The sequence below is a fragment of the Trichomycterus rosablanca genome, chromosome 9 (assembly GCF_030014385.1).
Source record: "Trichomycterus rosablanca isolate fTriRos1 chromosome 9, fTriRos1.hap1, whole genome shotgun sequence".
In the NCBI taxonomy this organism is placed as follows: domain Eukaryota; kingdom Metazoa; phylum Chordata; class Actinopteri; order Siluriformes; family Trichomycteridae; genus Trichomycterus; species Trichomycterus rosablanca.
This window is the reverse complement of record NC_085996.1, coordinates 39391385-39404570: the sequence shown is the minus strand read 5'-3', so window position 1 is coordinate 39404570 and position 13186 is coordinate 39391385. Positions and strand designations below refer to the sequence as shown.

The 13186-nt window shown below is 38.4% G+C and overlaps 1 protein-coding gene across 9 annotated transcripts in view; it reads left to right on the top strand.

Annotated features, from left to right (window-relative positions):
* The window catches only part of afdna (afadin, adherens junction formation factor a), a 130928-nt gene that overhangs the window by 56121 nt on the left and 61621 nt on the right, over nt 1-13186 (top strand). For all 9 annotated transcript variants that reach the window (XM_063002415.1, XM_063002416.1, XM_063002414.1 and 6 more), the window contains 2 exons: nt 8942-9011; nt 11133-11233. In XM_063002415.1, coding sequence (XP_062858485.1) covers nt 8942-9011; nt 11133-11233 — 171 coding nt within the window. The remainder of the gene's footprint in view (nt 1-8941; nt 9012-11132; nt 11234-13186) is intronic.

The window sequence follows — 13186 nt, the reverse complement described above, 5'->3', positions numbered from 1 at the left end:
GTAATCAAAAGGTCGCTGGTTCAAGCCCTACCACTGCCAGGTTGCCACTGTAGGGCCCTTGAGCAAGGCCCTTAACCCTCAATTGCTTAGTCAGTGTACTATCACAGTACTGTAAGTCACTTTGGATAAAATGTAACTGTAGACACAGCCAGTCGGGTCTGTGTAGACGACCGTCTGGCCAACAGCACTGCTGAGATTTGAACCTAGAAAAACCACCCAAATCCAGACGTTCGAAACTTGCCGAGACATATCAGAGATTACTCTGTTATTAACCTGTTATTGCGGTTACTAACGAAGGTGTCTCTACTTCTTCTGAGCAGAGGGTCTGAATACTTGAGTTATTAAGTGGAAATTGATGTGTAAAAATGAAAAACACACAAAGGTCGAGGCGTCTAAAAGCGGCGTGTTTTATCGGTGTTCTCTGTAAATAATATGTAAATAATAATCGGTCGTACACACGCAGGCTGGTGGACTTCAGTCAGCTCAGAGAGATTTGTCCAAGGATGAAAGTACGACTGGTGATTTGCTTTAGTGACACTTAAAACACTTAAAAATATAATATTTATTATTTACTGCTTTCAGTCAGCAGCAGGACCTCATTCGTTCTCATTACTTTTATCCATACAGAGGAAATTAGTGTTAGTCAGCACTGTGTGTGTGTGTGTGTGTGTGTGTGTGTGTGTGTGTGTGTGTGTGTGTGTGTGTGTGTGTGTGTGACGTGTGTGTGTGTGTGTGTTTGGTGTGTGACGTGTGTGTGTGTGTGTTTGCGTTGCTGTCAGTTGTATCCGGTTTGCATAATGCTGAGCGCTCAGCTGTCAGAGAAATCAGTAGTTTCTCTCTCTCTCTCTCTCTCTCTCTCTCTGTCTGTCTCTCTCGCACTTTCTGTCTGTCTCTCACTCTCTCGCTTTCTCTCGCACTCTCTGTCTCATTTTCTCTCTCTGTCTGTCTCTCTCTCTTTTTGCCTGTCTGTATGTCTCCTTCTCTTGCTCTATCTTTCTCTCTGCTTCTTTCGGTCTTTTTTTCTGTCTCATTTGCTTTACTGGCATTAAAAATAAAAATAATATTGATGATAATAATAATAAGTAAAGAAGTAAATCAGAAATGTACAAACCATCATTATAATAGTAAAATAATAATAGTAATAATAATAAAATAACTAAAATAAACCAGAAAAACACCAGAAAAAATGCACAAACCTTTATTATGATAGTAAAATAATAACAATATTAATAATAATAATGATGATGACTAAAATAAGTCAGAAAAAAACAGAAAAAATGTAAAAACTTAGATGAGAATAATAATAATAGTAATAACAGTGTAATCGTAACTCTGAATAATAGTAGCAATAATGACAGAAACATAGGAGCATGTATGTAATAGGTAAACGTGTGTGTGTGTGTGTGTGTGTGTGTGTGTGTGTGTGTGTGTGTGTGTATTGGTTGTGTTTGACGTGATCAGTCTCTCACCTGCCTGCATTTATACATTTCACACTCAGCAGCTATTAAAAATGACGTAAACAGGAAGTATAAATGAAAGAGGTGCGAACATTTGGCTTGTCATGTTTTAAAGGTTAAAGAGTTTATTATTTATTTGTACACGCTAAAGAGAAACAGGTTCATTCCTCTGCCAGCTGTAATTAATATTATATTATTATAAATTGTTTATAATTAATATAAATATATGAATCGTAGCATTATATATATATATAGTATTAATGAAGTAAAAATATTTATATGAAATTAATATACAAATATATAAGCAGTGACATAATATGTATAAAGTAATAATAATTATCAAATGGTAATATTAATACAAAGTGATATAAGAGTAATATATCAAAAGTAATAACAATCATAAAATAATAATAATAATATAAAATTATAATAATGAATGTAAATATATTAATAGTAATATAATAGTATATTAAAGAAATACTAATAATTATATAATAATATTAATGTATATTATGAATAGTGATGTAACTATAAAGTAATAATACATTTAATACAATGTTAATAACAAAAATAATATAAAATCTAATTATTAATTTTATTGTTTAGGCTGAATATATTTCAGCATTTTTATATTATTTTATAAATTAAAAAACTTTAATGGTGTAATAATAATAATAATAATAATAATATTAATAATAATAAAAACTAAAGAGTTAAGAAACAAAAAAACATTATTAGAATAGTAAAATGTTAACAATAATAATAATAACTAAAATAAATTACAGAACAGAAAACCTTCATTATAATAGTAAAATAATAATAATAATAATAACAGTGTAATCGTAAGATATATGCGAAATATTTTAGCATTTTTATATTATTTAATTCAGTCTGGATTAATGATGCAAATTTTGTCATTTGTATCTACCTGATAACTGACCATCTGATCATTAGCCACCGACAGACACACTAACCAACCTTCATACTAACCGAGTCTTATTCTGGTTTCTGACGGTTAAAGGACGCCGCCGGGGCGGGTCAGACCGGGTGAATTTTAGTTGAAGGGAAGCAGGGTGGCAGAGGGAGGGAAACGCAGGGAAAATGAGAGGACGCAGGACGAGGTTATGAGAGGCCTGAGGCTCAGAGAAAGTCTATAATCTGATCCGAGTGGAATGGAGTGGAATGGAGTGGGTGTGGCTCTGTGTCAGTGTAAAGCGACAGCCTGGCAGCGCGTTCGCTGGAGGGCAGGGCACACACACACACACACACACACACCACACTAGTTACAGATGAAGACTTGGACTGACCTGTTTGTACGTGTACAGGAGGACAGAACAGCGCTGGTGAGTACACATCACTAGATTTACATTCTGGTGTTTTCTAAAGGTCTCGTCTGTCGCTCGTAGTCTCGGAGATGTCGCTTCATGAGGGTTTAAGTATATAATTGTACCTTTTTCAACCCCTAACCCTGGTCTCTGGGTCGTGAGCATATGGAAGACATGCTACTGCTACTGCGAAAACAGAAACGCTGTTTATTTAAAACGTTAAACGTTATTCAGAATCAGGATCACTTTGTTTTGGCAGGTATGTTACACATACGAGGAACTTGTTTCGGCGATGGTACACATGTATGACGTGTAACGTAACGAACCGTGGTTAAGAAGTGCTACAGCTCTGGAGAGAAGCTGTAATCATGTCTGGTTCTACTGGTTTTAATGGCCCTGAGTCTTCTCCCAAAAGAAGCAAATGTCCAGGATGAGAGGGGTCTGCATCCAACCATCCTCTCCGCTGTCCTGATTATACGCTGGAGTTTGGCTCGTTCTTGTGATGTGGAGGGACCAAACCAGACGGGATGAATAGGCGAAACGTGCTTCATCTCACGGACATCACAGAGAGCTTCGTAAACTGAACGATGGAACCAGTAGAAGCTACGATACACAGCACAGCTACCTTATAGTTGAATGTAAACCTAGAACATCCAGCGACGGTGCGAGGCTTCAAGTCCTGTCCCAAATACGAAAATTTGTGTCGTGTGTTTAGCCGCTTCACTTCCACATCTTCCACATTTGACTAAGCGATTGCTAACTGTATTGCCGTAGGATCGCTAGGACGCCTCATGGTGCAGATTAATGATGTTAAATGGCTAAACACTAGGGATGTAACGATGCACCACAAGACAGTTAAAAATCGACTCACGTGTGTAACGATTCAAATCGGTCTACATGTATAATGAATCGATATTCACTTTAAACAGCGGAGGGCGCTGGCGCTATTCACCTCGAATTTTCCAGCCAAATTTATTTATAATTATTCGTTTATTTATTTTTAAACAAAAAGGGAAATGTGCAGCATTGTTTTGCATAGTTTGTACCTACGTCAGAAATAAAAGGGCACTCATTATTTAGATAAATAAAAGATAATCACAAATACAGGATTTTATTTATTTTTTATTTTTTATATGAACCTCAAACATTATGAACATGTGAGCAGCACAGGAGCGGTGATTCATCCCCACAGTCGTGGTTGTCATCGATGCGCCGTTCCTGTTGGTCTGGATTTCTTTATTTAAGTATAAACATGGACTCTGTTTGTTTGTGTTTGCGTCCTGTGTGTCCTTTCTACAAGTTTCCTCCCAATTTAGTCATATAGCTGTTGAAATTAGTTTATTTCTTTTTTTTTTCTCCGACCCTTTTTTTTTGGCTCTCGACCCACCCGGGGGTCATGACCAGAGATGGGGACTCGAGTCTGTGACACACAGCGACTTCAGACTTGACTGGTATAGAGGGAAATGAAAAAGCAGACAGCTTGGCAAAGGAAGCAAGAAACAAAGATATTGCTTGGAGATACATCCCAAACACTGATGCTTACTACTGCAAAATAAGCTGGCAAGAAGACTGGTCCACCAATACTCAAAACAAACTGTATGAAATAACTCCAAACCTCAATATTAAACACAATCGAGATTTCTTAAATAAACACGACCAGACAGTTATTACTAGGTGCCGAATCGGCCATACTGCCCTCACCCACCGACACCTGCTGGTTGGCGAGCAGGCACCAACCTGTCAATTCTGTGGTGCACCCCTAACAATCAAACATATTTTATTAGAATGTCCTACAGTTTCAGCCATCAGAGACTTTTTTTTCAGGGTTGAGAACATAAAAGAACTATTCGAGAAGATTTCTCCATCTAAAATTCTTAACTTTTTAGAAAGTCTAAATTTTAAACAAATGATCTAAGCACTTTTTTTTTTACTATTATTTTTACTATTTATTTTCACGTTTTACTAAATTCTAATAGTAAGATCTATGTCTATGCCATAAAATAGCCAGTGTTGCTAATATGGCAATAAACCCAAACAAACAAAAAAAATCAGACTTGACTCAAAAAAAAAAAAGACTCGTGAACAACAAGAGTCGCTAGCATCAGCATGTGTTAACATTAGTTACGTGTGACAATTTTATATATATATATATATATTATTATTATTATACATATTCTGCTCTCTAATAATAGTAACGCTCCGCCCATCTTAACCCACAACACACACAATGTGTAAATGTTCCAGCCAGCTTCCGGCGTAGTGATGAAGCGTCGCTCCCTACTCCCTACACAGTTTGAAGTTCACTTCATTTCAACATTCTCGTTACGTTTTGATCAGAATCTCACTTAAAATGGTGGAATACCCTACGTAGTGCACTTCACAGGAACAACCGGGGTGAATGGAACGCTCCTACAGAATCGGTGCTGATGGTTGAAAGACGCTTTCTGAACCAATCAGAGCTTCTGATTGTAATTGTTAGTAAGAAATGCTGTTATTTGCATTTACTCAGTTTGCGTCACACAGATGACGCGGTAATGAAACGCTCGATCGGCTTTCTAACCACTTCCTGTTTTACTTCACGACCGGGAAAAGTTTGGAGGTTTTTAATTATAAGCACATTTACAAAATAACGGATTCTGTTCCTAATGGGACGCACGCTTATAAATGTAATAGCATCTGGAAGAACAGAAGCTAAGGTAAGCAGCGGTTATGATTGTTTTTGCTGTGTTTGGGATTTTGGCCGCTGTGCCGTGATTTATCGAGCGCTTTTGTTCTGTAATGAAAACAAAACGTATCAGTTGAAGCTTTTAACTGGAACCTTCTTGTTACAGAAATTACATTCATTTACACAATGAGGAGGAAAGTAAAGACACGAAGTAAAACGGCTAAATACACTCGCTAATCTGTTGTTGTTTTTATCTGAACTTACAGATTATTTCTTTATTTCTACGCTACATTTATAATATATGTTTTGTGTAGATTATATTGACTCGTGACTCGACTCGGACTCGTATTTTGGGACTTGTGAACATCTCTGGTTGCGACCCAGGGTTTGAAAAACTCTGACTTGGAGAACGTGAACGAGAATTGTGTGTGTGTGTGTGTGTGTGTGTGTGTGTGTGTGTGTGTGTGTGTGTGTGTGTGTGTGGTAGATCTACCAGGACGGTTATAAACACTGCACTATTTTGTACGCCCCCCCCCGTCTGTACCCTCTCATGTGGTTCAGTAGAAGGAACTCTGATGTTTGGAGGGCAGGATCTCACTCCTCTATTTAACATTTCAGGCTTGTCATTCACTGACTGTAGGACTCCCGGGTCTCTTATTCTGGTGTCATGTGGACTGGATAGACAGATTGATATTGTATTTATTCTGAGGTAAATTACTGGCCTCCAGAAGAACAAAAAGTCAAAAATATGATTACAAAAAATGTAAGTGGTGTTTAGCAAATGTACAACATGTACGAATACAATGTACAGCGTGCAAATGGCTTTACATTATTATATTTTATATAGTGTTTCCCTGTATAATAGTAATTACACTACATAGTCAATATTCTTATTTTATTTTATTCTACTCTTTATTTTCTCTTACTGTATTTACTCTGTGCTTTACACACTGAAATTCCTCCTGATCCCTTGAATGGTTTAATGATATTCTGCACTGTAGAGGGAGAACATGCAAACTCCTTCCAATCTTTCTTTGAGGTTCATTGTTTTTAAACATTTCAATCATTTTCTCTCACATTTGTGGACAAACTGGATCCTCTGATCATCTTTACTCATCAGAGACTCTCAGCCTTTCATGGATGCTGTATTTGTACCAAACCATGATCACAATCACCTGTTTAACATCACATCATTATTTAGTTCTTTCACATCATTACTAGCCCTAAATTGCCCCCGTCCCAACTTTTTCTGGAATGTGTTGCAGGCCTGAAATGCGGGAATGGATGTTTATTAATAAATGAAATGAAGTTGAGCAGATAAAAGATGAAATATCTCAGGTTCATCCTGTCTGACATCAAATAAAAGTCAAAGTAAATGTAAGAAACTCTGTGTTTTTATTTTATTTGCATTTATTTATTTTATTTTATTTGCATTTATTTATTTTATTTTATTTGCATTCTCCATTCCAGGGTTTCCTCCGGGTGCTCCGGTTTTTTCCCACAGTCCAAAGACGTGCAAGTGAGGTAAATTGGAGACACTAAATTGTCCATGACTGTGTTGGATATAACCTTGTAAACTGATGAATCTTGTGTAATGAGTAACTACCGTTCCTGTCATGAATGTAACCAAAGTGTAAAACATGACGTTAAAATCCTAATAAATAAATAAACAAAAATTTTCCATCCTGTCCCAACTTTTTCTGATTTGGGGTTGTACTACTCCTCCCAACCTCACTGTTTCCGACCACAATATAAAAGTGCAGAAACTTTTGAAGACCCCTTGTGTGTGTGTGTGTGTGTGTGTGTGTGTGTGTGTGTGTGTATGTATATATATATATATATATTATGGCAAGCCAAACAGGAAATAAATAGCAATGAAATGAAACTCAATATATATTAAATGAAAACTGATATATATATATATAAATATATATAAAATGAAACTTGATATATATAAAATGAAACTTGATATATATAAAATGAAACTAGATATACAGTATATAAAATGAAACTTGATATATATAAAATGAAACTTGATATATATAAAATGAAACTTGATATATATAAAATGAAACTAGATATATATAAAATGAAACTAGATATATATAAAATGAAACTCGATATATATAAAATGAAACTCGATATATATAAAATGAAACTCGATATATATAAAATGAAACTAGATATATATAAAATGAAACTCGATATATATAAAATGAAACTTGATATATATAAAATGACACTCGATATATATAAAATGAAACTCGATATATATAAAATGAAACTTGATATATATAAAATGAAACTCGATATATATAAAATGAAACTTGATATATATAAAATGAAACTAGATATATGGAATGAAAACTAATATATATAATGAAACTTGATATATATATAAAATAAAACTTGATATATTTATAAAATGAAAACTATTCATATATCAGTTCCATTCCAAATATATCGAGTTTCGGGAGTTGCAGCATGAATCAGTGAACTAAAAAGCTTCTTTTATTTATCCCTTGATATTTTAATTCTGCATTCCCATAATAAAATAAAGTAGATCTATTATCATCTTATTCCCAAATAAATTAAAATAAGTTGAATTTAATTTAACTGGTGTGTTTCCAGCTCATCAGTTCAGTCAGTAACAGAACCGGTCAGTAAATAAACAGGGTGAGGAAAGTAGAGCGTATTGATCTTGTAGGCTGTGTGTAGTGCTGGACAATAATACAATATCGATATATGTCGCGATAGAAAATGTTTCAATAACGGTGATATGATTTTTAAACAAATTCGATCGATATTCATTACGTCAGTGCGTGGTGACGTACGCCACAGGCACGGAGCCGTTCGTTCACACTGGCATGTTCTGGGGTTCAGATGAGTCTCATCAGTACACAAGTTTGCAGTCAAATGATCAAGTATTGCAAAGGAATATCTTTGAAATTCTTCCTCGTAATGTTAAGGTTCTAGGCTATATTTTAGTTTTTTACTTAAAAAATAAAAAGCTTATTATTATTAGGCTTGATGTAATTCTACATGGCACTCACTGCCTGTATAGGTAAATGAGTGAGTGACCAAAACACTACTAGATCCACAGCAACCTGCCACATAAAAGAATAAGGTATCAGATAGTTTCTGTGCCACCCCGGTGTGAGCAATGGTCTCAGTCTGGCCACCACTATGAAAATTGTCTGGCTCCGCCACTGTGCACAGCTGAAAAAGAAGCAGATGAAATAGCTGATAAGAGATGAAGGACTAATTCAGTCGTGTATTCAGCTTGTATTTCTTGCCAGAAACCAGAAAAGAGGTTCGCAGGTACAGCCATCCAATTTTGGTGTTCTTGGCAGTTTTTATGACATTTGTATTATTCATATCGATATCGGAATTATATCGTATCGACCGATATCGACACAGTGCTGTTCGACGTCATGTAATTTCTCAATCGTTTAATAAACGTCTGTGTTCTGTGTGTGTGCTCTGTTCTTCAGGAGCGTCCCTGAGACGACCTTCGACCTGCAGGGGGACGTTTACAGTGGGAGCGCTTTTCCTACCAGCAAGGTACGTGTTGTGTTTTACTCCCTCGTGTGTGTGAGATGCAAGATGTGTGTATTCATGGTGTGTGTGTGTGTGTTCATGGTTTGTGTGTGTATTCATGGTGTGTGTGTGTGTGTGTGTATTCATGGTGTGTGTGTGTGTGTTCATGGTTTGTGTGTGTGTGTGTGTGTGTGTGTGTGTGTGTGTGTGTGTGTGTGTATTCATGGTGTGTGTGTGTGTTCATGGTTTGTGTGTGTGTATTCATAGTTTGTGTGTGTATTCATAATGTGTGTGTGTATTCATGGTGTGTGTGTGTATTCACGGTGTGTGTGTATTCATGGTGTGTGTGTGTGTGTGTGTGTATTCATGGTGTGTGTGTGTGTTCATGGTTTGTGTGTGTGTATTCATGGTTTGTGTGTGTGTATTCATGGTTTGTGTGTGTATTCATGGTGTGTGTGTGTGTGTATTCACGGTGTGTGTGTGTATTCATGGTGCATGTGTGTGTTCATGGTTTGTGTGTGTATTCATCGTGTGTGTGTGTGTGTGTATTCATGGTGCATGTGTGTGTTCATGGTTTGTGTGTGTATTCATCGTGTGTGTGTGTGTATTCATGGTGTGTGTGTGTGTATATTCATTGTGTGTGTGTATATTCATGGTGTGTGTGTGTATATATTCATTGTGTGTGTGTATATTCATGGTGTGTGTGTGTATATTTATGATGTGTGTGTGTATTCATGGTGTGTGTGTATATTCATGATGTGTGTGTGTATTCATGGTGTGTGTGTGTGTGTGTGTGTGTGTATATTTATGATGTGTGTGTGTATTCATGGTGTGTGTGTGTATATTTATGATGTGTGTGTGTATTCATGGTGTGTGTGTGTATATTTATGATGTGTGTGTGTATTCATGGTGTGTGTGTGTATATTCATGATGTGTGTGTGTATTCATGGTGTGTGTGTGTGTGTGTGTGTGTGTGTATATTTATGATGTGTGTGTGTATTCATGGTGTGTGTGTGTATATTTATGATGTGTGTGTGTATATTTATGATGTGTGTGTGTGTTCATGGTGCTTGTGTGTGTGTGTGTGTGCATTCATGATGTGTGTGTGTGTGTGTGTGTGTGTATTCATGGTGTGTGTTCATGATGTGTGTGTATTCATGGTGTGTGTGTGTGTATTGGTGTGTGTGTGTGTGTGTATTCATGGAGCGTGTGTGTGTGTGTATTCATGATGTGTGTGTATTCATGGAGCGTGTGTGTGTGTGTATTCATGATGTGTGTGTATTCATGGAGCGTGTGTGTGTGTATTCATGGAGCGTGTGTGTGTGTGTATTCATGGAGCGTGTGTGTGTGTGTATTCATGGAGCGTGTGTGTGTGTGTATTCATGATGTGTGTGTATTCATGGAGCGTGTGTGTGTGTATTCATGGAGCGTGTGTGTATTCATGGAGCGTGTGTGTGTGTATTCATGGAGCGTGTGTGTGTGTGTATTCATGATGTGTGTGTATTCATGGAGCGTGTGTGTGTGTGTATTCATGGAGCGTGTGTGTGTGTGTATTCATGGAGCGTGTGTGTGTGTGTATTCATGATGTGTGTGTATTCATGGAGCGTGTGTGTGTGTATTCATGGAGCGTGTGTGTATTCATGGAGCGTGTGTGTGTGTATTCATGGAGCGTGTGTGTGTGTGTATTCATGATGTGTGTGTATTCATGGAGCGTGTGTGTGTGTGTATTCATGGAGCGTGTGTGTGTGTGTATTCATGGAGCGTGTGTGTGTGTGTATTCATGATGTGTGTGTATTCATGGAGCGTGTGTGTGTGTATTCATGGAGCGTGTGTGTGTGTATTCATGGAGCGTGTGTGTATTCATGGAGCGTGTGTGTGTGTATTCATGGAGCGTGTGTGTATTCATGGAGCGTGTGTGTGTGTGTATTCATGGAGCATGTGTGTGTGTGTATTCATGATGTGTGTGTATTCATGGAGCGTGTGTATTCATGGAGCGTGTGTGTGTGTGTATTCATGATGTGTGTGTATTCATGGAGCGTGTGTATTCATGGAGCGTGTGTGTGTGTGTATTCATGATGTGTGTGTATTCATGGAGCGTGTGTGTGTGTATTCATGGTGTGTGTGTGTGTGTGTGTGTGGTTGCAGAGCTCAGGTGAAATGGATAGATCCAGTACGGTGAGTGAGAGAGGTATGGTGAAGCCCATGGTCCGCGCCGACCAGCCCAACTTCGGCAAGCAGGACGGAAGGTGAGCATATACAGTGTATCACAAAAGTGAGTACACCCCTCACATTTCTGCAAATATTTCATTATATCTTTTCATGGGACAACACTATAGACATGAAACTTGGATATAACTTAGAGTAGTCAGTGTACAGCTTGTATAGCAGTGTAGATTTACTGTCTTCTGAAAATAACTCAACACACAGCCATTAATGTCTAAATAGCTGGCAACATAAGTGAGTACACCCCACAGTGAACATGTCCAAATTGTGCCCAAATGTGTCGTTGTCCCTCCTTGGTGTCATGTGTCAAGGTCCCAGGTGTAAATGGGGAGCAGGGCTGTTAAATTTGGTGTTTTGGGTACAATTCTCTCATACTGGCCACTGGATTTTAAACATGGCACCTCATGGCAAAGAACTCTCTGAGGATGTGAGAAATAGAATTGTTGCCCTCCACAAAGATGGCCTGGGCTATAAGAAGATTGCTAACACCCTGAAACTGAGCTACAGCATGGTGGCCAAGGTCATACAGCGGTTTTCCAGGACAGGTTCCACTCGGAACAGGCTTCGCCAGGGTCGACCAAAGAAGTTGAGTCCACGTGTTCGGCGTCATATCCAGAGGTTGGCTTTAAAAAATAGACACATGAGTGCTGCCAGCATTGCTGCAGAGGTTGAAGACGTGGGAGGTTAGCCTGTCAGTGCTCAGACCATACGCCGCACACTGCATCAACTCGGTCTGCATGGTCGTCATCCCAGAAGGAAGCTGACGCACAAGAAAGGCAGCAAACAGTTTGCTGAAGACAAGCAGTCCAAGAACATGGATTACTGGAATGCCCTGTGGTCTGACGAGACCAAGATAAACTTGTTTGGCTCAGATGGTGTCCAGCATGTGTGGCGGCGCCCTGGTGAGAAGTACCAAGACAACTGTATCTTGCCTACAGTCAAGCATGGTGGTGGTAGCATCATGGTCTTGGGCTGCATGAGTGTTGCTGGCACTGGGGAGCTGCAGTTCATTGAGGGAAACATGAATTTCAACATGTACTGTGACATTCTGAAACAGAGCATGATCCCCTCCCTTCGAAAACTGGGCCTCATGGCAGTTTTCCAACAGGATAACGACCCCAAACACAACCTCCAAGATGACAACTGCCTTGCTGAGGAAGCTGAAGGTAAATGTGATGGACTAAACCCAATTGAGCACCTGTGGCACATCCTCAAGTGGAAGGTGGAGGAGTTCAAGGTGTCTAACATCCACCAGCTCCGTGATGTCATCATGGAGGAGTGGAAGAGGATTCCAGTAGCAACCTGTGCAGCTCTGGTGAATTCCATGCCCAGGAGGGTTAAGGCAGTGATAATAATGGTGGTCACACAAAATATTGACACTTTGGGCACAATTTGGACATGTTCACTGTGGGGTGTACTCACTTATGTTGCCAGCCATTTAGACATTAATGGCTGTGTGTTGAGTTATTTTCAGAAGACAGTAAATCTACACTGCTATACAAGTTGTACACTGACTACTCCAAGTTATATCCAAGTTTTATTTCTATAGTGTTGTCCCATGAAAAGATATAATAAAATATTTGCAGAAATGTGAGGGGTGTACTCACTTTTGTGATACACTGTACTGTGTGTGTGTGTGTGTGCGTGTGTGTATATGTATATATTCACTTTGAAAAGTGTCCTTGGGTATGTGAAAGGCGCTATATAAACTTATGATAAGGCTGATTGCGGGGGGTCAGGGGGAGAACAGTCCTCATCCTTTCACTGGAGGGATCTGAGGGGTTGGCAGAAGCAGCGGCGTTCCAGTTGGCATCAATTTTCTCTCATATATATAAAAACAGTAAGGTCTGTTCCACCGAATGGGTGCCATTGGAACTGGATGAGATGAAACTTCATTTTTTTTTATCTTTGTTTAACACTGAATCTAGTAGCACACACACTTAACTACTCAGAAGGTGTTGTGGTCGAATCTCGGG